The sequence below is a fragment of the Leuciscus leuciscus genome, assembly GCF_965113295.1.
Source record: "Leuciscus leuciscus genome assembly, chromosome: 7".
NCBI lineage: Eukaryota > Metazoa > Chordata > Actinopteri > Cypriniformes > Leuciscidae > Leuciscus > Leuciscus leuciscus.
This window is the reverse complement of record NC_138731.1, coordinates 12907140-12933648: the sequence shown is the minus strand read 5'-3', so window position 1 is coordinate 12933648 and position 26509 is coordinate 12907140. Positions and strand designations below refer to the sequence as shown.

The window sequence follows — 26509 nt, the reverse complement described above, 5'->3', positions numbered from 1 at the left end:
ATTTCAAGCTCTTCAGATCGCACAATTCAGTGAAAAATGTATAGAAATGAATAGCTTTTTCAGTATTCAGCTGCATTCAGAGAGAGTGAAAACATCTTTGATCCCAAAGTGACATTTTAGAATATGACCCCTATCAAGTGATCATTAGGAACCAAAGGTACTGTAACTTTAATAACTCAGTTATATAATAGTTTAATAACTCCAAAAAGAACATTCATTATGTATGTTGTTTACATGCATGCACTCATGTTCTTCAGTCCAAATGAGTCAAATATGATTTTAGATTCTGAAAGCACTGTTTATATTATGTACCCAATCTGATCCAAATATTTGTGCAATAAATCTATTCTTAACAGAATCTCCGTGGCAGCTGCTACATTCAGAAGCAGAGAAAGCCACAGCCGGAATGTCATCAGATCTAAATGCTAGCTTTACTGTCATTTGATGCATTTAATCTTTGCTAAATAAAAGTATTAATTTCTTTATTTAAAAAAAAATCTTTATTTACTGACCCCAGAATTTTAACCCGTAGTGTATTTAAACATAAGCACCAGGTCAGTACCCTGTTGTAAAATCTGTCTAGCTCAGATGATCCTTCTGAATAATCTCAGAGTTTTAACGGCACATTTGATTTCTTTCATCAATGTAATCCAGCTTTGCAAGGAGAATATTCTGATGTCTGTGAGGCAATTAAAAACTGTTGAGCTATACTAAAATCTGACTGTTTTCAGACAAAAACATCCTTTTAAGAAAATGTATTTTTACATTTAATTTTGTGAAGTAGGCCTACCTACACTTTAGCTGTGACCAGTTCTTAATTTATATGGAGAGAAATGCGTGGAAAGTGAATTCATATCTGACCAATAACATGAAACAGCCCAGTTCAATTAGAGTGGCTTAATTCATTTGCTTTTCAAAGCATTACGTCACTAGTGAATATGGATGGAAGGACAACATGGCAGTTTCAGTTCAGTCTATATATAAGATCAAACTAACCATACATGTGCAGGTCTTTATTTTGAACACACCTCCTCAGTCAGTGGTGATTAAGATCTGCTTTCATGTAATCAGCTATATTAAGCATCAAACAGCCTGTCCTTAGTTAACCATATTAAATATTGATAGCATCAGTAATAATTAGCGCCAGTCTTTGAGCTGTAGATGAAGTCGTCTGATCAGATGCAGAATCCAGCTGATGCTCCAGGAGCTGTCAGTCAAACTGCCTGTCAGTCAGATAGCATTTTCCTTTCCTGCAATTTGGGTTAAGGACACTGCTAATGAAGTTAGCTCTGATATCTTTAGATCTGCTCATGGACTAATTTAATTCCAACAATTAATGACAGAGCTTTCATAGATTATATGAAGTTTCAAGTCATTTAAAATATTTTACACACAAATCAGCATGTTTATTCTATTGGCTTTTTTTGTGTAATGAAACCCTCTTTCCTTTGTCCATCTCAGCCTGGTGTGAGTCCAGTTGAGCCTGCAGGTAAGAGAGAAATGTTTTTTGGTCATAATCATATTGTTGATTATTATTTCTAAGTGTAATTGTGTTTTTGATCTATTTCAGCGCCAGCTGCTCCCGGAACAACAGTAAGAACAAGCAACCAAACACATTGTTAATATTGTATAATTATTATTGGGATTTAAATTTATAGAATTTATTTTCCTGTCTCAATAATTCACAAGCCATATACAATGCTATTATTGAAGACAAAAAACAAACAAAAAACTTTTAACATGGAAATGTTATTTCCTCCTAGAGCACCACATCAACTGAGTCTTCACCTGATGAACAGACGAAAAAGGCAAGACACAACAAACAGTTTTTATCGGTCAAAAATCACACTTGCCTGAAATTAAAGTACAATTAAACAATGTTTTGCATATGAAAGTATAAAACCACTTTATGGAATGGATTGAGTCACTCGTAAAGCACACCAGTTTGATTCATGGCTGTATCATTCAGACCAGTCTTGTAACTGGATCAGTCAATATTACATAAATGTTACATACACATACATGATATTTTTGGCCATCATTCAGATGGTGTCAGCTACAACAGGCTTATATTAATAGTGGATAAAAGCAGATGACAAATACGTTGTAACCGTAATTAAACTTAACTATACCTGTTCTATCTACATACAACATATTCTCTGGCTCTGTGGGCATTATTGTACGACTCCAGGTCGAAATGAACACCGCTACTGAGAGTTTCTGTTTTGATCAAGTAGTTCTGATTGATTAATTCACAACTTGGACATCTCTGCTTCTCTCGTAAATTCCCCAAGTAGGGGCCAGGGATCAGTTTGCTGTCACACAAATCCATTATATGGTTTCAGAAGACTGTCATATATATGGGCAACTTTTATTGTCCAACTTTTATAATACTTTAATGCCTTTGCTTCTTTTTTGATGCTTGAATGAGCAATGGTCATACATGGTTTTGTACAACTAAACTAATAACTGCAGGATATAGCTGATGAAACGACTAGTGACTAATGATGTAATGAGTATTCATCATGTCTCCTGCAGAAGTCAGTATGGACCGAGCACAAATCACTGGATGGAAAAACATATTACTATAACACAGAGACCAAACAATCCACCTGGGAGAAACCAGATGAGCTCAAATCACCTGCAGAGGTAAAAACAGGTCAACTCACCTTTCTCGCTTACACAGTCATATTCATCTGCCAATTACTGCTCATTTAGGAGGTATCACATATTATGCAAAATTCACTTTTACATTACGTTTGAACATAAATGTGTGTTTGCAGTGTGTGTACACAACCACCCTATAATGATACAAATCCACCCAGTGCATTTTTTTTAAATCCCCATAAATCATAAGCAGTGTCTCAGAACAAGCCGTTCTCATGCCATTGTTTCGACGCCGGAGCAGCTGTAGACAAGAATGTCTCCTAAGCGATTGAGGTGTTTTGTTGTTTGTGTCAGCTACAACAGGCTTATATTAATAGTGGATAAAAGCAGATGACAAACACGTTATAATCGTAATTAAACTTAACTATACCTGTTCTATCTACATACAGCATATATTCTCTGGCTCTGTGGGCATTATTGTACGACTCCAGGTCGAAATGAACACCGCTACTGAGAGTTTCTGTTTTGATATTCTCATTCTGTGAGATGAGATTGTCCTGACAGAGCGCGAGCTCGTGAGGCTCCGACATCTGGGTCGGCAGCAACAGCTCATTTGCATTTAAAGGGATACATGTTTTTCTGAGCCCCAAAAAGTGACAATTTAAACATGCTGTAAAAATTATCTGTTGGGTATTTTGAGCTCTCACTTCACATACACACTCTGGGGACATCAGATACTTATTTTACATCTTGTGAAAAGGGGCATAATAGGTGCATAAGGCATATTCTGCTTTTGAGTCTAATGCCCCATAGTTACATAGTAGTACTACTACTATTAACAATGATTAAATAGCATAGTTAGTTTAGTTAGTCTGTGCTTGACAGAGTTTTGAATTAAGGCTTGTTCTTACATAATGTGAAACAAATCCACCAAGTGCTTAACAGATTTTATGACAGGAGAGATGACTTATCAATTATTATTTTTATTAAGAGTCTTAAGATTGGAGCACTGTAGCAGAAATCCATGCGTTAATATGCACACAATTTATAGTATAGAACAAACAAATTGCTGAACTCAACTGATCTTTTTTTGTAATGTCAGGATTTTACATTTTAAAAAATCATAAAAAAAAATATATACATTAAACTAGGTGGAAATACAAAGCTCAGTTTTTATATATAAAAGTTTATTTGCAGGAATATCCTAACTTGTGATAAATACTTATGTATTTATGTTTCAATGTAAATTGAAACAAACTCAAAGAGATTTGTGTTTTGCAGCAAATGTTGTCCAAGTGCCCGTGGAAAGAATACAAGTCAGACACCGGAAAGCCCTATTACTATAACTCACAGACCAAAGAGTCTCGCTGGACTAAACCCAAAGAACTGGAGGACCTGGAGGGTCAGTACACAAAGTTGTTCTTACACAAACACAAATCCAGAAACCTTACATAAGAAAATGGTTTAACTTTTTTTCCTGTCTTTTCTTCAGCGATGATAAAGGCGGAGGAAAATGGGTGAGCATCAGCTTTATTTACTTGGACAATAAAGGGAAAGATCACTCAAAAATGAAAATGCTGTCATTTACTCAGCCTCATGTTGTTCCAAACCTATAGGTCTTTTGTTTATTTTCAAAACACAAAGGAAGATATTTTTAACAATAACCCATCATTTTTGTCCATCCATTGAAAATTACTTTCACCAAAATCTTAGTGGAATTAAAAAGTTTATAATGGCATTTAATTTAAACACGGTTGTCAATCCAGAAACTTTGCAATGTGTAATTAGCAGCATGAAAAATCTATATTATATACATAAATCGAGCAAAGATTGCTGCCATTATAATTGAAGTTGATGATTATAATGTGAGGTACACAAAGCTGCACTCTTGCGAAATTCCCGTTATAATCAGTAAAGCTGGCATTATGTTTATACTCTGTTTATAATGACAGGATTTGCGAGCGTGCAGAACTCGCACTGAACAAACTCAGCGGTGTTGAGCAGATTCTGACTAACTTAAACACCTCTGATTGGTCATTTCGTTCACGCGCTCAACAGATATGTCTGTGATTGGCTACAAAGCCCAACGCTGCAAAAACACATCTGTAAATATAAACTTTTGACGCTCTTCCCAGAGATGCACAAACACTCACGGGAGCGTTTTAAAGCAGCCGGCTATCAGCGACAATAAATGAACAAATAAATCTTTAATGGGACAGAATCATTTTTAATGCAAATTCTTTTCAAGATAGCAAATATATAGGTTTTGGAAGGGTAAGGTAGTGTCACTGTAGAATGTGAATTCCATAAGAAGGTAGACTTTTCATACACATTTTGTTTAATTCAAAGATGATCCAATTATAATGATCTTGACCTGTGTCTGTTAAAGGACGGCTGATGTTGTGGCTCCTGGCACCACCCCTGTTCTTCCATCTCAGATCGAGCCTCCTGTTACTGTGGCTGCAGTTGCTGAGACAGAGGTTACCATGGCGACGGGCACCTCAGAGGAACCGCCGTCTCACGTGCCCGCTCAGGTTGCTGAGGTCAGCAGTGATGTCATGGTTAACTCCACTGAGGAAACGCCCAGCGTAGAGACACAACCCAGGTAATGAACTCAAAGACATTCAGCACACATCTCACCGTGTAGAACAGATTACATGAAATACACTACCAGTCAAAAGTTTGAAATAATTAAGATATTTTAATGTTTTTGAAAAGTCACCAAGGCTGCATTTATTTAATCAAAAATAGACTTAAACGGTTATATTGTGAAAAATTATTACAATTCAAAATAACTGTTTTCTGTTTGAATATATTTTAAAATGTGATTTATTCTTGTGACGGCTAAGTAGAATTTTCAGCATCATTGCTCCAGTCTTCAGTGTCACATGATCTTTCAGAAATTATTCTAATAAATGTTTTATTATTTTAATTTGTAATGATATTTCACAACATAATCATAATTACCTATTTGTACTTTCTTAATCTCTCTGGCATCAATTTTTTCATTGATTAACACTACTATTCAAAAGTTTGGGGTCAGTAATAAGGGTCTCCGCGGATCCTTAAAAAGTCTTAAATTAGTCTTAAAAGGCTTACAAAAGTTCTTTTCGAACTCGTCCATGCGTCGCGTCTGAACGCGTTGTTGTTTTTGGAGCTCTATCGATTTGATTTATAATTCTTGATTTTTCTCTTTAAACTCACTTACAACGAACATTTTCTACCTTTCCTCGCTGAGAAGCCACTAACGTTACTGCTCAAACCTCATAGTTACAACGTGGACTGTTGAGCAGACGCGTCTCAAGCCTATTAGTGATCCAACGCTGCATACTCTTAAAGGTTATGTCCGTGGATCATGGCTGAACGCGTCTTCTCCACACTCATTTACAAACAATTTTTTTTTCGCCTATCGTACTCTACACCCCACCACAAAAAAAAAAAAACGGATTATATCCAAGATATCCATAAATATATCATAAATTAGTATTAATATTGATAGCATCACTGGTAGCTTCATTGCTAACTCACTGTCCATCTGTTAAAATGGCGAATATATCAGATGTAAGTAGTCTACCTTTTGGTGCAGGTGAGGACACATTTGAGCTGCACGCACTGCAGTCTGAGCTGGAAGCTGTTGAGAAACAGATCCACGACCTTTTATTGAGACAGGCCGAGCTGAGAGACCGGTGTTTGGCTCTTGAAACATCACGCGCCGATGCACACAAATCAGTGTTTAACGTTACTAACCCGCTGACTCCGACCGCGTCTACTCCGTGCGTTCCTCAGCATCGGTCGCGATCAGCCATGGTCTCGTTCACTCCGGCTCCAACACGCCACCACGAAGCCTGGGTGGTTCCGCAGCGGAAGACGCGAGTCAGGTTTAGACCAAGACTTTCTCCGACCCTCCCGGTTTTCGAGTTATCCACACAAAACCGCTTCTTCCCTCTTCGCGAAACAGAACGCGATGCTGTGATCATCGGCGATTCCATCGTTCGGCACGTACACGCTACGTTAGGTAAAAGTAAGGTGCACAGTCACTGCTTTCCTGGTGCTCGTGTTTCTGAAATCGCTGCTCGCGTTCCCGAGATCCTGAATGGTGACGAGCGCGTCGGAACTGTGGTCCTGCACGCGGGAGTGAACGACATCAGGCTGCGCCAGACGGAGATTCTGAAAAACTTCAGGAATCTGATCGATACGGTACGCAGCACATCGCCTGAAACAACGATCATTGTGTCAGGACCGCTTCCCACGTACCGACAAGGGCATGAAAAGTTCAGCAGATTATTTGCGCTAAATGAATGGTTAATGTAATGGTGCAATGAGCAGAAACTGCTCTTTGTAAATAATTGGAATCTGTTTTGGGAGTGTCCTAGGCTTTTCCGTGCTGATGGCTTACACCCAAGCAGATTCGGAGCGGATATTCTGTCCGATAGCATCTCCAAAATGTTAAATACCCTTTGACTAGTAACCAAAAGTCCAAATCATAGTCTCTGCTGCACCAATTTAACTGATATAAATACTAGTGTAGAACATTGCATAGAAACCGTGTCTATTCCTCGTTTAGTGAGATCAAATAATAAATCTACTGCAGGATCTAGGAAAAATCTAATTGTTATTAAAACAGAAAATGTTGCTATTAGTAAACAAAAACTATTTCTAAAGCTAGGTCTTCTAAACATTAGATCACTCACACCTAAGGCAGTTATTGTAAATGAAATAGTCACAGATAATAGCTTCGATGTACTTTGCCTTACTGAAACTGAAGTCTACTCCTCCTGGATACTGTTATAAGCATGAGCCCCGTCTGATTGGTCGTGGCGGCAGTGTTGCAACCATCTATAGAGATATTCTCAATGTTTTAGATTAGATTAGATTCAACTTTATTGTCATTACACAAGTACAGGTACAAGGCAACGAAATGCAGTTTAGGTCTAACCAGAAGTGCAATAGCAGCAAGTGCAGGATATACAGTGGTTCCATAAGTGCAGAACATGGATATGTACTGAATAAATATAGAGTTGAATACTATTATAAACAAAAATTTACAGATAGATTTGTCCTATGAATATAATATACAGATAACTATTACTGTGAACAGAATTTACAGCTAGATATGTACTGAATATAATATACAGATGGCTATTACTATAAACAGAATTTTTACAGATAGATATGTACTGAATATATATACAGATGGGTGTTACTATAAACAGAATGTGAGCATAATATACAGATGGCTATTACTATAAACAGAATTTTACAGATAGATATGTACTATGAATATATATATACAGATGGGTGTTACTATAAACAGAATGTGAGCATAATATACAGATGGCTATTACTATAAACAGAATTTTACAAATAGATATATGTATAAGTTAGGCTAAAATGAGCAGTATAACAATGGATTTAAAGTAGTGCAAATAAAGTTTGGACAGAAGCTATCCGAGTGAAAGTGCAGTGGAAGTAATTGCATATTACAGTTAAAGTACGGTATTGCAAATGTATATGTAAACAGTCGGTACTGTAAATAAACAGTCGGCAGTGCAAATTGAGCATATTCCAGTCAAGGTAGTAGTGCAAGATGCATATGTAAACAGTTGTTTCTGTAATAACAGTCAGCAGTGCAAATGAACATTATAGTATTGCAAATAACAAAATGGAGGTAGGTGTGAGGAGGGAGAGGAGAGTCAATCAGTATATGAGGGGAGTGGGATCAATGAGGGTTAGAGTTTAATAAAGAGACAGCTCTGGGGAAAAAACTGTTCTTTAGTCTGCTGGTCCTGGTCCGGAGGCACCTGAAACGCCTGCCGGAGGGCAGGAGAGAAAACAGTCTGTGGGCTGGGTGAGAGGAGTCCTTAAGGATGCTGCGAGCTCGATGCAGACAGCGTTTCCACTGGATGTGCTCGATGGCAGGTAGTGGAGTCCCAGTGATGCGCTGGGCGGTTTTCACCACCCGCTGCAGTGCCTTGCGCTCTGCAACAGAACAGCTCCCATACCACACTGTAGCACATTTGGTCAGGATGCTTTCTATTGCACAGCGATAGAAGTTCACCAGGATAGTGGAGGAGAGCTGATTCTTCCTCAGTGTCCTCAGGAAGAAAAGGCGCTGGTGAGTAGAGGTCGACCGATATGGTTTTTTTCAGGCCGATGCCGATGCCGATCTTTTGAAATCCGGGTCGGCCGATGGCCGATTAATGCTGCCGATTTATTTTGGCCGATTTTTGGCCGATTATGTGCTTGTTTTTTACCTCTATTTGAAAGATCAAATGTAACTCAAACTTAAGATAGACAAGATTTCTCAACAAAAACATTTATTGAACACTTGACCAATCTGCACTTGTTGTGACCTTGAGATATGTTTGGTAATTGTACCTGAATGAACTGAAAATTAATTTGCTACATTTCAGATTAATATATTTGTTTTCCTTAAAATTTTAATTAACAGTAACTTAAACACTTTGCAGTTTGAATGATGTCTTGTAGAGGTCGACCGATATGGGTTTTTTCAGGCCGATGCCGATGCCGATCTTTTGAAATCCGGGTCGGCCGATGGCCGATTAATGCTGCCGATTTATTTTGGCCGATTTTTGGCCGATTATGTGCTTGTTTTTTACCTCTATTTGAAAGATCAAATGTAACTCAAACTTAAGATAGACAAGATTTCTCAACAAAAACATTTATTGAACACTTGACCAATCTGCACTTGTTGTGACCTTGAGATATGTTTGGTAATTGTACCTGAATGAACTGAAAATTAATTTGCTACATTTCAGATTAATATATTTGTTTTCCTTAAAATTTTAATTAACAGTAACTTAAACACTTTGCAGTTTGAATGATGTCTTGTATAAACAAAATGACGGAGTATGTTTTTATGTTTCCACTGTTCGCTCGCATCCGCGCCTCACACACACAAATATAAGTAAACACTTTGCGACTTTAAACACACGAGACTTTTCGATCGCGCCCGCGCCCCTCTCTCCCTCTCCCGAGTCTCCCTCTCTCTCTCTCTCACACACACACACACCATATTGCAGCATTGCAATCTTTACATCGCAGCCTGCTTCAGAGCTAAGGCGGAGCTACAGATTAGGTGTCCCCAAAGAACCCGCGTATCTAACAGTAGTTCCGCATTACATGAATTAATTTGCACGCGAGTTTTATTTATTTTTATACCATGTATTCTCCGTGTAAATTTATACACCGAACCATGACGCCCGTACCGTTTCGGTTCAATACTAATACATGTACCGTTCCACCCCTAGTCTACAGTGAAATACAGTCACACATTACACTGGTTGGCCAGCATTTGAACCGTGTTTAATCCAGCTACTAGCTAACAGTATGCTAAAGTTAACTGCTGACTAGCGTCACGTTTCTAACGTCCGTTTTCAGAGCATCCAAGAGAAGCACAGGCATAACAGTAGCACCGAAATGAAGCACAGAAATCCGCATTGATATTCGTTCCGGTAAATAACGGTCGTTAAGGCACCAGTGCCGTATTAGCACCGGGTCTGTCTGTAGCTACCCAACCCTAGCGACGACGCTAGCAAAGCAAAGCCAGTCCTTCACTAACCTATAGTGCGTTGGTCACTTTTTTATAACTTATTTCTCTGCATTGAGTGACAACCCTCTTAAATATAAGACACACAAAACAGAACAAATAAAAGTATCAGATTCTCTGTCTGTAATTGCAAAATTCTTGCTTACTTATTGTGACATGATAGCAACCCTTCTGCTGTGCTATGCAACCTCAATTACGCTATCAATATCCAAAGTAGCCGAACGTCATGTCGCCTATTCATATTTTTTCTCGAAGTTGGCAGTAACATATCAAAAGGTTTTAATTAAATATAAAGGAGTTTTCTCCAAGTAACTTAGCTCCTTCCTTACGCACTGGATGAGGTCTGCTCACTCTGCTGGAGAATGACTCCAGGCACAGCGTGCGTCGAACATGTGTTCCACAACAACAACAACACTAGGCTGCCCACAGATGCGCCCGCCTAATAATCGGCTTGATATACTGGATATTGGCCGATGCCGATTATGTTAAAAAATGCTAAAAATCGGCTGATTAATCGTCCGACCGATTAATCGGTCGACCCCTACTGGTGAGCCTTCTTGACCAGGCTGGAGGTGTTGGTTGTCCAGGTCATGTCCGCCGAGATGTGGGTCCCCAGGAACTTGAAACTGGAGACACGCTCAACAGCCATTCCATTGATGTGGATGGTGTCGTGTGTGCCTCTTGACACTTTCCTGAAGTCCACGATGAGCTCCTTCGTTTTGGTGGTGTTGAGGAGCTGGCTATTTTCAGTGCACCATGTGGCCAGGTGCTTGATCTCCTCCCTATAGGCAGTCTCATCGTTGTTGCTGATGAGACCAATCACCGTAGTGTCGTCCGCAAACTTGACGATGGAATTAGATCCGTACACAGGCTTGCAGTCAGAGGTGAAGAGGGAGTAGAGAAACGGGCTTAGCACACAGCCCTGTGGTACACCAGTGTTGAGTGTGATGGACGTGGAGCAGTTGGAGCCTGATCGAACATTCTGGGGTCTGTTGGTCAAAAAGTCCAAAATCCAGTTGCACATGGAGGTGTTGATGCCCAGGTCTCCAAGTTTGGCTATTAACTTAGTTGGGATGACAGTGTTGAATGCTGAGCTGAAGTCAACAAACAGCATGCGTGCATAAGTGTTCTTATTGTCCAGATGTGTGAGCACAGAGTGCAGTGCCATGGAAACTGCATCCTCTGTGCTCCTATTGCTACGGTAGGCAAACTGGTGTGAGTCCAATGTGGATGGAAGAGAGTCTTTTAGGTGTGCCAGGACCAGCCGCTCAAAGCACTTCATTACGATGGGTGTGAGTGCTACAGGGCGGTAGTCGTTAAGGCACTTCGGGCTGGAGTGTTTTGGCACTGGCACAATGGAAGTGCATTTAAAGCATGTTGGTACAGCTGCTTGGGCAAGAGACAGGTTGAAAATGTCTGTAAAAACCCCAGCGAGCTGCTCCGCACATGCCCTGAGTACGCGTCCAGGGATGTTGTCTGGTCCAGCAGCCTTGTGCGCGCTGATCCTGCTCAGTGCATTGCAGACATCTGTGGATGAGAGTGTGATCGGCGGGTGGTCAGCTGAGGATTTGAGCTTGGTGGCAGTTTCTCTGTTGTCTCTTTCAAAGCGAGCATAAAAGTCATTTAGCTCGTTCAGGAAGTTGACATCAGTGGCTGCGGGGGTGGAGTGAGAGGGTTTGTAGTCACTGATGGCCTGAATGCCCTGCCACATGCGCCGAGGGTCAGCGTTGGAAAAGTGTCCCTCTATCTTAAGCTTGTAGCAGTGCTTGGCCTCTTTGATGCCCCTTTTCAGATTTGCTCTGGATGTGCTATAGGCTTGTGCATCTCCTGATCTGAAGGCAGTGTTGCGTGTCTTCAATAGGAGTCGCACTTCCCTGTTCATCCATGGCTTCTGATTTGGGTATGTGGTGATCTGCTTCTGGGTTGTAACACTGTCAATGGTGGTATTGATATAATCCAGTACAGAGGAGGTGTAGCAGTCAATGTCCGTGTGAGAGCCACTGGTGGCTTGAGAAGCAAACATACTCCAGTCTGTGTGTAGAAACCTTTCCTGGAGTGAGGAATCTGCCCCCGCAGGCCACACCTTGATGGTCTTCACTGATGGCTTCACGCGATTGATGAGAGGTGCATATTTGGGGGTGAGGAACAAAGAAAGGTGATCTGACTGTCCCAGGTGGGGGAGGGGTGTCGCGACGTAAGCTCCAGCCATGTTTGTGTAAACATGGTCTAAGGTTTTGTTTCCTCTGGTGTGACAGGAAACATGCTGGTGAAATTTCGGTAGCACTGACTTTAAGTTTGAATGATTAAAATCACCCGCAACAATAAACGCAGCTTCCGGGTGAACGGTCTGTTGTTTACTGATGGCTGCGTGAAGTTCTTTCATAGCAAACTTGGCATCAGCATCCGGGGGAATATAGGCTGCAGTTATAATAGTGGAAGTGAACTCCCGCGGTAGATAAAACGGTCTACATTTAACCATGAGAAACTCAAGGTTAGCTGAACAATGTCTCCCAACAATAAAAAAAAACAGATAGCAGAGTTTGTGCACCAAGCTTTGTTAATGTAAATGCACAATCCACCACCTCTGGTCTTACCGGAGCCATCTAATGTTCTATCCGCCCGGAATGTATGGCGTCCCGCTAGCTCAATAGCGTTGTCCGGTATTCCGCTGTTTAACCATGTTTCCGTGAAAATTAGAACATTACAGTTCAAAAGTCTCTTGCTGTATGTGATGTTGAGTCGAATCTCCTCCATTTTGTTCAACAGCGACCGTACATTGGCAAGGAAAATGCTGGGTAAAGAGAGCCGGTGTGGTGTTAGCTTTAGCTTAGCTCTTAGTCCTCCGCGCTTCCCCCGCCTTTGTTTACGATCTCGACGCCGCCTGCGAGCACTTCCGCCCGGCCGGGCAGAGTGCATAGCCCCGGGTGTTTTGGCGATCTCAGGAAGGAGTCGAAGGTTGTCCATAAAACTGTCGGAAATTCGCAAACCAATATCCAAAAGCTCACCTTGGGTGTACGATGTTAAGGCACAACTGTTCTGCACGAACAGACCCGAAATGAGCAAGAAAAATACTACTAAATTGCAGAATCTGGAGAGACCGCGAGCCTCGCGATGTACTCGCGCCGCCATCTTGGTTTCATCCAATGTTACTCAGAAAACGGGTTATAAGTTTATTTCATTTGAAGTACTTGTACTAAATGTTTCGCTCTTAGATGTTAGAAAAAACATCCCTATTATCTCTAGCCTTGGCTACCGTATATAGACCGCCAGGGCCTTACGCTGATTTCCTAAAAGAGTTTGCAGATTTTCTCTCAGACCTATTAGTCAATGTCGATAAAGCATTAATTGTTGGAGATTTTAACATACACGTAGATAATCCAAATGATGCGTTAGGGGCTGCGTTTACAGATTTATTAAATTAATTTGGGGTCAAGCAAAACGTCACCGGACCAACTCATCTTCTTAATCATACACTCGATTTAATTATATCACATGGAACCGATCCAACCGATATAGATATCATTCCACAAAGTGATGATGTCACTGATCACTACATGGTAACTTGCATATTACGTACTGCTGTAATATGTCATGCGGCGTCGCGTTATCAACCAGGCAGAACAATCCTCCCATCCACCATAGATAATTTCTCAAATTGCTTATCTAATCTGTCTCAGCTGCTGCCTGAATCCAAACAAACAGATGAACTAGAAGAACTAACTAGCACTATGAGCACCATTCTCTCTAGAACATTGGATGTGGTTGCACCTATTAAATTAAAAAAGGTCAGAGAGAAAATAAAGCACCATGGTACAACAATACTACGCATGTTTTAAAGAGAGAAACCTGTATTTTAGAGCGTAAATGGAAACAAACTAATTTAGAGGTCTTTAGAATCGCATGGAAAGACAGTATGTCACGTTATAAAAAGGCCCTAAAAGCGGCCAGGGCTGAGCACCTCCGCAAACTAATAGAAAACAACCAAAACAATCCAAGGTTTTTATTTAACACCGTGGCTAGACTAACAAATAAACAGACGTCACCCGAACAAAATATCCCGTTACAGTTCAGTAGTAATGATTTCATGAACTTCTTCACTGATAAAATAGAAAGCATCAGAACCACAATTGTAAACGTTCAATCTTCAATTGCGCCTTATAATTCAGCTTCAATTATCACCCCGCAAGAACAATTACAGTGCTTTACAACTATAGAACAAAAAGAGTTAAATAAACTTATCACTTTATCTAAAACAACAACATGTTTATTAGATCCTATACCAACTAAACTACTGAAAGAAGTGTTACCTGTAGTGGAAGAGCCTCTCCTCAATATTATTAACTCGTCTTTATCCTTAGGTCATGTTCCAAGAACATTTAAACTGGCAGTTATAAAACCTCTCATTAAGAAACCACAATTAGATCATAATAATCTAGCAAATTATAGACCCATTTCAAATCTTCCATTTATGTCTAAAATATTAGAAAAAGTGGTGTCCACTCAACTGGGCTCTTTCTTGCAACAAAATTATATCTATGAAAAGTTTCAGTCTGGATTCAGACTGCATCATAGCACTGAAACTGCGCTCGTTAAAATCACAAATGATTTACTTTTAGCTTCTGACCAAGGCTGTATCTCAATTAGGGATGTCAACGATTAATCGACGATCGATTAATTGTCGATAATACATTTAATCGATACAACTTATCGATCATCGATTAAGCAGGTCTTCATGCGCGTGCGCGCTGCTCAACCGCGAAACATGTAAAGCGAGCGCGCCGGGGTTATGTTTGGGACCATTTTACACCTTCATCATGACTATACGTTTGCGTGTGCATTCGCAGCCTTTTTTTTTGTGCAAATGTAAGTTGTAATACTGTTTATTTTCTGTAGGCCTATCTATATCTGACTGATCTCATATTGGATGCATTTGGTTAAGAATTAACTCTGTAGTTAAGCGTCAGCTTCAGCGCGCGCAGCTCAAACGGCAGTGCACGACTAATAATGACTATTGGGACTGTAATATCACATAACATTATAAAGAGAACAATATTGTAATAAACCATTGTGAATTATTTGGGTTTAGTTGCCGTGTCGCGTAGCTCCAGGAAGACCGCGTCCACAACATGAGTAGTTCTGAATGAATGGCACGTAACTTAGTTCAAGTTCACTTGTGCATGAATTTGCGTCATTTTGTGCAGATATAATTTGTAATATTATGTTTATTTTGAATATACCTGATTAATCTCATATAGGACGCGTTTCTTTTAGATAAATAACGTGCTAGCAAAGTGCTCCAGTTTAACGGTAGCAGATTCATTCAGCGAGTGCAGTTGTTCCAGGAAGAGCGCGTCCACAACAGTCACACATTCTAAGCGCATATGAGGCGGCGTTGTATTAGTAGTTATATTTGATTATTAAATAATTAATTTAATTATCAATCACATCGAAACATTTTACAATCCTACTAGCCCTTTATTTATATTTAAAACCATTCTAATTGATTTGGTGAGGAACATATAGCGTTTTGAGCAGCATTTGCAGACCCTGTCATGCGGTTATAGCCACTGCAGTAGACGCATATCGCAGTATTAAGGCTAACGATTAATCGATTAATTGATCGTTAATTTAAACGACGATCGATCATGGGAATTTGTGAAAATTGACATCCCTAATCTCAATACTAGTTTTACTTGATCTTAGTGCTGCGTTCGATACTATAGATCACACATTACTCTTAGATCGACTACAAAATTATACTGGTGTTCAAGGACAAGCATTAAGCTGGTTCAAATCATACCTATCTGACCGCTACCATTTTGTCTATTTAAATGGAGAAAAATCTATCATAACTCCAGTAAACTATGGAGTGCCGCAGGGATCTGTGTTAGGCCCTCTGTTATTCTCAATATATATGATGCCACTTGGAAATATTATAAGGAAACATGGAATTAGTTTCCATTGTTATGCTGATGACACTCAAATATATATTTCATCACGGCCGGATGAAACCGCTAAATTTTCCAAATTGACAGTGTGTTAAAGATATAAAAGATTGGATGACGCGTAATTTTCTTTTATTAAATCCAGACAAGACAGAGGTAATACTTATCGGTTCAAAAAACCGCCCACAAAGCCTCGCACAATACAACTTTAACATCATAGGATGTCCTGTTATACCCCTTTTCCACCAAGGCAGAGCTGGTGCTGGTTCGGAGCCAGAGCCTAGTTTCAAATCGGTTCTTTGTTTTTCCACCGCCAAAGCACCAGCTCCGAACCAGTAAAACTGGTTCTTAAGTAGCACCAAATCATTGCAGGGTCTAGAACGGAGCCAAGAAAGAACCGTAGGTAACGCAACGTCTATTATTGTTGATGCCATGTTCGAGATGCATCGGAGCAGCGTGGACCGATCAGAGCTGCGGGAGTGTTTGGAGATCATACGACTCCTTGTGCTTTTTGATCGCTTTCGCAGTGCTTTGATTTCATGTGCTGATCGTTCTGCGAGAAGCCGATGCATCTCGAACAAGTCTGGTGTGTTTGCGTTTGGCGCTGCCGCGCAAGCGTTGCTGGGCAACATGATACGTATGCAGTGACGTAAGATATAGCTCTGTTGTGGCTCTCTGGCCGGTGGAAACGCAAACCGGTTCGTCAGTCGAACCAACTCCGAACTGGCAATAGCTCTAGCTCTGAACCAGCACCCGGTTCTTGTTGGTGGAAAAGGGGTATTACTTTATCCTCTACAGTAAAAGACCTGGGTGTTATACTCGATTGCAACCTGTCTTTTGAAAATCATATTTCATGTTACAAAAACAGCCTTTTTCCACCTTAGAAACATTGCTAAGCTACGTAATATGCTATCAGTTTCTGATGCAGAAAAGTTAGTTCATGCATTCATGACCTCGAGACTGGATTACTGTAATGCTTTATTAGCTGGTTGTCCTGCATCCTCAATAAACAAACTACAGTTAGTCCAAAATGCCGCCGCTAGAGTTCTTACGAGATCAAGAAAATATGATCATATAACACCGATTTTATCATCACTGCATTGGTTACCTATAAAGTTCCGTATTAATTACAAGGTATTGCTACTGACTTATAAAGCCCTAAACGGCTTAGCTCCAGTCTATTTAACGGATCTTCTATCGCCCTATAATCCATCGCGCTCTTTAAGATCACTAAATTCAAGGCTTTTGGTCATACCTAGGATATCCAGAACCACCAAAGGAGGGAGAGCATTTTCACATTTGGCTCCAAAACTCTGGAATAGTCTTCCTGATACTGTTCGTTGCTCAGACTCGCTCTCCCAGTTTAAAACTAGATTAAAGTCGCATTTCTTCAGCCAGGCATTCATATAATCCTATAGTTCAAACTACAATCCAGCCTCTAGCTCATAAATGCCAGAGGAGAACTGGCCCCCGACTGAGCCTGGGTTCTCCCAAGGTTTTTTCTTCTCCATTAGGTCACCTGATGGAGTTTTAGGACACCATTAGGTCACTTGATGGAGTTTTTCGGTTCCTTGCCACTGTTGCCTTTGGCTTGCTCAGTTGGGGATATTTTGGGGATATTTAATTAATTTTATCAATCAATAAATTCCTCTTGAAACAAACTTTGTTGTATTATTTTAATTTAATACTGTGAAACTGCTTTGATACAATCTGTATTGTGAAAAGCGCTATACAAATAAACTTGACTTGACTTGACTTAAATTAGATTTTTCAAATTTAAGGCCATAAAAAGTCTTAAATCATTTTTTTTTTTTTTTATGTCTTATTTTTACTTATGAAAGGTCTTACATTTTAGATGACACTTTGACTTATACTTATCTAAATGCTTTCGAAATTAAAACTATCTAATTAGCGTAGGCCTACGTATAATTTTTTTTAATCTATCTTGGTGGATTTGCTTGTTCACGTGACAATTCGTGTCACTTACGGCAGTATATTAGCCTACATCTGTCTCCTGCACGCGAGAGGAGAGAAGAAAACGAGTAAATGTCAGTTCAATTGTAAGTTCATTCTTTATGTGCTTAGGAGTGTGCGATATTGTCTATGAACTATGATAATATTGTAATCATTGTTTTAACTATGTACGAGGCACTGCGAGTGCGAGCTGGCATCGTGTTTGTCTATCATGCTTGCTTTCACCGCGTGATGTGTCAGTGCAGTTATAGATGTCCCCAAATGAGTTTTTGTCTTATATTTATATCATATTATGTTGTTATATTAGAATATCACATGAGCAAGAGTGCCGTTTTCCTGTGCCCAATTACAAATGTGCTATTTATTTTATACAACAGTTAAATTAAAAATAAAGTTAACATTGTGAGTTACTTTTTGGACACAATACTGTCAATTTTCACTTTATATCGCCGACGAGAATTTCATAATGAAGCCGTGGTCCAATAGCCTGACTACGTCAGACTTCGTACTTCCGCTCAATTTCATTTCGCTTCTGTACTCAGTCTGAGACAGCGTCATAGCTTTCCGTTTTCCTCCGGCCTGAAAACAGCCGGGCCAATCAACGAACAGAGGGCGGGCTGAGAGCCGTGACGTATAGACGCTGATTGTACCGTGGATGCGTAGATTTACTTCACATAATCTGCAAAAGTCGTTCACAGCCATGTTCACTCCGGTATTTCGCTCGATGGTTTTGTTTTCGCATCATACATGTGTTTACAGTGGAAGTTAGATGCGGCTGAGCATGCGCATAACACACGCCATAACCAAACGTTATGTGATTGGCTTACGGGTAACCAATGATTTTAAACTTCAGACTAGCGCCCCACCGCGCGAGAGAAAACACTTCTCTATTATGCCATTCCAGACTCTGTCTACGAAGCAAAGCGAAGTAGCAGAGTTTGGTATTACCAGGCTAGTGGTCCAACAGACATCGATGATATTTTTTTATTGATTTTTTTTTTTACTGAAATCCGCGTTTTGATTGAATCATTTTAACGATTCAATGACAATCACTTGTTTTTCTGAATGAATCAGCTGTTTGAACAAATCCGTTGACTCCAACAGCTCGCTTAAGACAATGACTTGCCGCCACCTACTGGTGGTTTTAGTTTCATATTTAAAGTATCCTTTAATTAAAATGTTAAAATTATAAATCATTTCATATTTAAATATTGAATAGCTTTATTTATGCAATTGTAAATGAAGTGTAAATATATTAGGCTAATGCCAGTTTTGATGCCACTTCTGTGTCACCTCTGCACTGCAAGGATGGATTTTAATTGAATGATTTATTTTGACATTGGTACTGTGTTATTCTAATATAATTTTGAATATATTATTTAATATATATTTATATATTGAATATATATTTAATATATTTGAATGTTAGAATTTGACATAAAAGGTGATGCATACCTCTAAATACGTTTAGAAACAATGTCCATATATAGGTGAAAATGCCCCTGGAAATCAATTTAAGGTGGAAAATATTGCCCCTTAATAAAAATGTTAATTTCGGTCACTACTGTGAACTGACCACTATAGAATATAAAAAATATGAATATCTTCGTGGGTCTGCTGTCAACAACAGGCCTAAACCAGCCAGGGTACCAGTACAAAAACACAATCAGTAAAATATCATCTAATTATTATCAACAAAACGTTGAAAATATATAGACATATTTTTGTCAATATTGCACACTCCTAATGTACGGTATTAATTTTGATTTCTTCAGGTCTTAAAAAGCCTTAAATTTGACTTTAAAAATTGTGCAGATACCCTGTAATATATATTTTTCTTTTTTAATTAATACTTTAATTCAAAAATTGTATTCAACAAGGATGCGTTAAGGGATAGTTCACACAAAATTTTTAATTCTGTCATCATTTACTCACCCTCATGTCGTTCCAAACCCCCATAAGACTTCAGAACACAAATGAAGATCTTTTTAATGGAGTCTTTTAATGGAATTTCTGTCCCTCCATTGAGAGCTACGCAACTACCACTTTGACACTTTAAAGAGTTCATAAAGAGATTGTAAAACTAATAATTAGTTAACCACTGTTAATCACTAACATTTCATTAATTCATAGTCTTAACATGATTCACATTTCTTGATCCAGTCAAATCCTGATGATTGCGCTACATTGTTTCCTGTTGAAAATTCTGATTCCGTTTATGAAATTAAGCGTTGGGAATTGGTTTGTGCCACAATGCAAATTTTTCTTCAAAAGGTAACTTTAGTTATGTTTTTTTTTTTTTTTTTTTTTTAGTAATGATGTTTCTAAGGAAGAGAGACCTGAGCTGGTGAAGAAAGTTTACAAGTGGAACACAAAAGAGGAGGCAAAGCAGGCCTTTAAAGAACTGTTGAAAGAAAAGGTAATTAATTTTTTTTTTTGTGCTCTCTCTCCCCCCTGCAGTGAGGAGGGAGGTGTAGATATTCCAACTGGGTGTTTCTAAATTTAGTGTGTATTAATTTGGCACACAAAGTGCTCCTGTGAGAGCCGCGGCTGTTTAATTGCGGTGAGTGTGATTAGACTGGAGTGAGTGAAACAGAAGACGGTGGAATCGCACGCTTCACAGACCCCCGACAGCCTTTCAGAGAGACACACTCATAATCAATCACGAACTTGTGTGATGTCAACATGGAGATCTACTTCTCCAAACCGTATTACTCTGTTTTTCTTTTCCACCTTTCTGCTAATTTGATGCCCCTCTCTCTGGATGCCCATTTATGCCTCTCAACAGTCACGAGATATCAATCTAATTATCTATTCAGGCCAAATAAAAATCTCTTATGCTACCTGATGAAAAATGTCTCATTAATTGTAATTTAGCAAATCTGAACAAATTCCACATTGGAAGTTTACAATAAAGCACTTTCTTATATTTAAAAAGCTTTTCTCTTTTTATGCCATTTGGAGTTTTTTCCAACCCCCTATTTTTTTCCCAAGCATGTCATGCATCATTGACTAACCTTACATAATTTTAAGTCTGGTTTTAAGTAACTTTCCATCTTTCTCCCTCTGTGTAACTAGGGTGTTTCCTCCAATGCATCATGGGAGCAGGCAATGAAGCTGATAATTAACGACCCTCGTTACAGGTATCCAAATACTGCATAGCATTATTGTCATTTGATAGCGTTTACATCCTGAGCACTGCACTGAAACTCGCATCTCTTTCCGTGTGTGTGTGTGCGCATGCAGTGCTCTGCCCAAGCTGAGTGAAAAGAAACAGGCGTTCAATGCTTATAAAGTCCAGACAGAGAAAGAGGAAAAGGAAGAGGCCAGAATCAAATACAAGGAGTCTAAAGAGACTTTCCAGCGCTTTCTGGAGAACCATGAGAAGATGACTTCAACCACACGATACAAGTGAGTGTTTTCCGCTCTTTTGATGATGCGACGTTAAACAATTCCCACAAACAAATAAAAAAAATTTTGTAAGCAACACTTACAAAAATACCAAGAAACCTTAGCAACTGGCACCCAACCCGTATCCCCTCAGCTTCATAGTGGAGAATTTACATGCACAAGCACCACTCTTTTTTTTATCTAGTAATACTATAAACAAGGTTACTGATTTTTCAGCTCTGTGTTTGTTCTCTTTATCTGTCATTGATTCAGAGCAGTTGAACTTTACTCCCCCACTTACTTAGGTGATTAAAATCACATCAGTGTTGTCATGGTAACATGTTGGGAGGTTGCGGTGATGTCACGGAGTTAAATGATGTTATTGGTTTAAATCTCACTTGTAATCAGGCTTTAAATAGCAGTGTTGTTTTTTCGTGAGTTCCTGTCTGCACTCTGGCATAAGGTCTCATAGATGCTCTCCATTATTAATTAGTAGTTATATGATGTTAAAATGCTGTAATGTCACTGCCCCCTCCTGACTAACATTTGAACTGCAGCAATGTTTGTACTTGCACACAGATGAAATTGTTGTTTATTAAAAAAAAGTGGCTTTCTTTAAGCAGAGGGTTATTTGTGAGTAAATGTGTGTCTTTGTGCAGGAAAGCGGAGCAGATGTTTGCCGATCAGGAAGTGTGGTCGTGTGTCCCTGAGAGAGACAGGCTGGAGATCTATGAAGATGTGCTCTTCTATCTGGCTAAGAAAGAGAAGGTTTGATTGACGGAATCTGGTTATCACTGCTCTCTAATACACATTTACACTAATAACCTAATTACCTACTAATTCTTTTTTTCTTCTATTTAACAATTTAAATCTTGATATCTTTTTAAGTTGGATGCGTTTCAACATGCAAACTTCAATTATAAAGCAATAAACCTGATATGACTGATAAAATAAAAAACCTGATCAATGTTTTTCTCTTCACATTGGCCACAATGAATGGCACCCTTTTATTAAACGCTTTTAAATGCAAATTATTTTACTTAAATGAAAGGTTCGATTTTTGCAAATTTTTTGGAATGGAAGAAACAATAAACAATGTAGATTTATTTTTACAGCCATCTTTGATCATATTTACCAAGGGTGCCAATAATTCTGACCAGGATATCATCAATATCAATAAATATGATATAATATGATTTCTGTGAAAAAAAAAGAAAGAATTATATTATAGATATATACCCTATCATGCGATCCGAATTTAGTCACATCTGTATTGTGTATATATTCTGTATTGTGTACTTAAATACTTTTTCTTCTTAAATAATTCTTAAATATTTATTGTATCAAATGAAGTAAAAATATTGCCCTCCTAATGTATTTAAGATCTTGTCCTGTCTGCAGCCTAATGTTATTTGATCGTGACTCAGTGCTTTGTTTCAGGAACAAGCCAAGCAGCTCAGGAAGAGGAACTGGGAGGCGCTGAAGAACATTTTGGACAATATGGCCAATGTAACATACAGAACAACATGGTCTGAGGCACAGCAGTACCTGCTGGACAACCCCACTTTTGCTGAAGACGAGGAGCTACAGAGTATGAGCACACACACACACACGCACAGTAACAGCCGCCTCCACAGGATGATGCTTTTAACCCGCATAATGCGAGTGTGTTTGATATAGACAAAGCTTTTATCTTCCTCTGTGTGTTTTAGACATGGACAAGGAGGATGCGTTGATCTGCTTTGAGGAACATATCCGTGCTCTTGAGAAAGAGGAGGAGGACGAGAAACAGAAAACTCTTCTGCGAGAAAGACGCAGACAACGCAAGAACAGAGAGTCCTTCCAGGTGACGCGCACACACACACACACACACGTAACTGTCCTGGTTTGTCCGCTGCGTCACCTGTCCAGGCTTGCTAATATGAAAAGCGCTCACCTTGATTAATTGGAACTTGATGCTGGAATATCAACAAAGTCTGTGATGACAGATGATCTGTTTGACCGAGTTTAAGGTACAACGGGTCATTATGCCATGGAGACAGAATGCTAAAGCATCACTCAGCTTTATTAACACTCAGAAACCCACTGGAGTATACATATTGGTCAAAGCGATTAATTGATAACTATTTTGCATTTAATATGGGTTCAAACTGCATACAACAGCTCACACTCTGAAATTTGTCAGTGATACATTTGGAACAAAAATGTTTACAATTTAAATCTCCCAATGTCACTCTAAGACCACAGAATGGGAGAGTATGGAATTTGATTTTAGTATTTTTCGGGTCTGGGTAAGTATGGAAATATGTGTTTTCAGACTATTACCCCTATCCTGTTTCCTAATTTCAAAAAAAAATAAATGGATAATTTAGTGGTCATTTAACATGACTGAATGAATTCAAGATGCATATTTTCATTACGCAAAACTGCTTGTTTTTACTATAAACAAATCTCCTTTGAACTGTACTGTATACTGAATATAATTCTGATAATAATGCTATATGGGTGAATACTTTATGGATAATGGAACCTGGTAATTAATTGCATTAATTGCTTGCCATTATTATTAAAAATATAATTGGGTTACTGCAATTATGTTGCAACATAACAACATACATAGTCAGAATGTAGCACACATGTTAACAGTCAAAGTTTAAACCATTGATTCACCAGATGTTAAATTTGGTCTGTAAAATCTACTAAGAAGTTAGAAAATCTGAATATGAAAAAGTATTGAATTTCTATTTTCTAAATGTGTAGGAACCCTCAAAGACACCATGTCACTTTGCTGATACCATTTACTGACTAGTTTGGATCTAAATTAACTTTATTTTTGCACTTCTTGTATAGTGATGACATACATTCAAGCGCCCATCTTACTAGAAAGGCTTTTTTAAAAGTCTTAAGTTTCTGCAATTTGAAACCTTGAAAATGTGCAATTTTGAAACACTTAATTTAATATATAATAATATATATGCATAAACATGTTTTATTTTTATTTTTATAACCAGTGGATTCCTAAAAAATCACTTTTTTAAAGTGGGAATTAATCCTATGTTAAGGACAACCTTTTCATGGTTGTAAAGTGGTGTGTGTGTTTTCAGAAATTCCTGGATGAGCTTCACGATCATGGGCAGCTGCACTCCATGTCTGCCTGGATGGAGATGTACCCGACCGTCAGCGCTGATATCCGCTTCAACAACATGCTGGGCCAGCCAGGTCTCTCTCTCTCTCTCTCTCTCTCTCTCTCTCTCTCTCTCTCTCTCTCTCTCGCTCGCTCGCACAAACGCTCAGAGCCTGGCAGGCTTTGATGTTGATGAATAATACATGTAAAAGGGTCCTGTCCTCATTTCTGACGGTCTCCATTTCACCAGTACAATCTGTGAACTCCACATGACTCTGAAACATCAGCACATATAAAATGGGCAATATCTTATTTTGGGCCCTCTAAAACTAAATAATTGAATGGCGAATAAAAATTAATTTTATATTATGATTGTCTATGATAATTATTATTAAATGTAGTGCAATTGGATATCAGTGTCATTTATTGTAAAAGGTAATAAGCTGCTCAACATTGTTATGCTGTTTGTAAATTTTAGGCTCCACCCCTCTGGACTTATTCAAGTTTTACGTGGAGGATCTCAAAGCTCGTTACCATGATGAGAAGAGAATCATTAAAGACATCCTGAAGGTGAGAGCGAGAGACCTGATGATCAGTGTTTATCAGATCTGTGCTGAAGCCCTTGATGAAGTGTGTGTGTGTGTGTGTGTGTGTTTGTACAGGATAAGGGCTTCCTGGTGGAGATCAACACAGGCTTTGAGGATTTTGGCTCAGTGATCAGCTCTGATAAACGCGCCACCACGCTGGATGCAGGAAACATCAAACTGGCCTTCAACAGTGTAAGCAGACTGCCTTGCTGTACTTTATTCAAATGAACCCTGTTCCAAAATGCAGTGAGATGCCTAACTACATTAAGGCAACAAATGATGGTTTTCATCCAACATGAAGGCTGGTAGGGACCCCCAAAATTCGAAAAGCGGCATTGCATGTATACTTCACAGAAAAGGCAATCCCTAAATGCTGACTGTGTTGCTAGAGTTGAGGTTTCCATGACAGATTGGGCTCTTTTAAAATGGACACAGGTAGCATTTTTGTGGGCTACTTAGAATTTACAGTGGCTGCAAAAAGTGTATTTGCAGATGCTAGACTGAACTTGCTGTTCATTAAGGAATCTTGAAAATGTATCTACATAAGTTTCTACATAAATATTAAACGGCAAAAAATGTTATCAACATTGATAAAACAAAGAACCATTGATACTTGAGCACCAAATCAGAATATTGGAATTATTTCTGAAGGATCATGTGACACTGAAGAATGAAGAAAGTTCAGCTTTGCCATCACAGGAATATATTACATTTTAAAATACATTCAAATAGAAAAGTTTTTTCAAATTGTAATTTTCTTTATTACTATTCTACTGTATTTTTTGATTAATAAATGTAGACTTGGTGAACATAAGTTTTTCTTTTAAAAACATTTAAATTTTATTTTTAATTATTTCAAACATTTGACCAGTAGTATACATTGTGAATATTAAAGACTACAATGTGTTAAGGACATTGGGAAAGGAAAATGAAAAAAATATATATTTTTACTTTAGAGTATGGCTTTTTAGCTTAGCAACATGCTGGCATCAAGCTATATTTTCTAATGTAGTTTGCGTTCGGGGTGAAGGAAAAAATCCATTCACATATCTCTGAACGATTCAAATCAATTCATACATTTTGATATTCGATAACGTCTGTTAATAATGTTGACGGAACAATGAGCAGTGTAGCCCCTGGAAAGTTTAGAGAGCGCTCATGCTTGCAACAGGGGACAAATGTAGCTTACTTGACAACAACAGGTCCTATATCATTATTTTAATGAATATAAATTAGCCTTAAATAATGTATAATTACCATCACACATTAAGCTTTATGTACTTTTTACACATGAGAAGTGCGTTCAATTTGA

The 26509-nt window shown here is 38.7% G+C and overlaps 1 protein-coding gene across 4 annotated transcripts in view; it reads left to right on the top strand.

Annotated features, from left to right (window-relative positions):
• The window catches only part of prpf40a (PRP40 pre-mRNA processing factor 40 homolog A), a gene marked incomplete at its 5' end in the record, with an annotated part of 48486 nt that overhangs the window by 9151 nt on the left and 12826 nt on the right, over positions 1–26509 (top strand). For all 4 annotated transcript variants that reach the window (XM_082176109.1, XM_082176107.1, XM_082176108.1 and 1 more), the window contains 16 exons: positions 1462–1489; positions 1571–1593; positions 1764–1808; positions 2539–2649; positions 3889–4009; positions 4100–4124; positions 4997–5212; positions 20410–20515; positions 21175–21239; positions 21343–21507; positions 22146–22254; positions 22927–23077; positions 23199–23332; positions 24591–24705; positions 25089–25180; positions 25273–25389. In XM_082176109.1, coding sequence (XP_082032235.1) covers positions 1462–1489; positions 1571–1593; positions 1764–1808; positions 2539–2649; positions 3889–4009; positions 4100–4124; positions 4997–5212; positions 20410–20515; positions 21175–21239; positions 21343–21507; positions 22146–22254; positions 22927–23077; positions 23199–23332; positions 24591–24705; positions 25089–25180; positions 25273–25389 — 1623 coding nt within the window. The remainder of the gene's footprint in view (positions 1–1461; positions 1490–1570; positions 1594–1763; positions 1809–2538; positions 2650–3888; positions 4010–4099; positions 4125–4996; positions 5213–20409; positions 20516–21174; positions 21240–21342; positions 21508–22145; positions 22255–22926; positions 23078–23198; positions 23333–24590; positions 24706–25088; positions 25181–25272; positions 25390–26509) is intronic.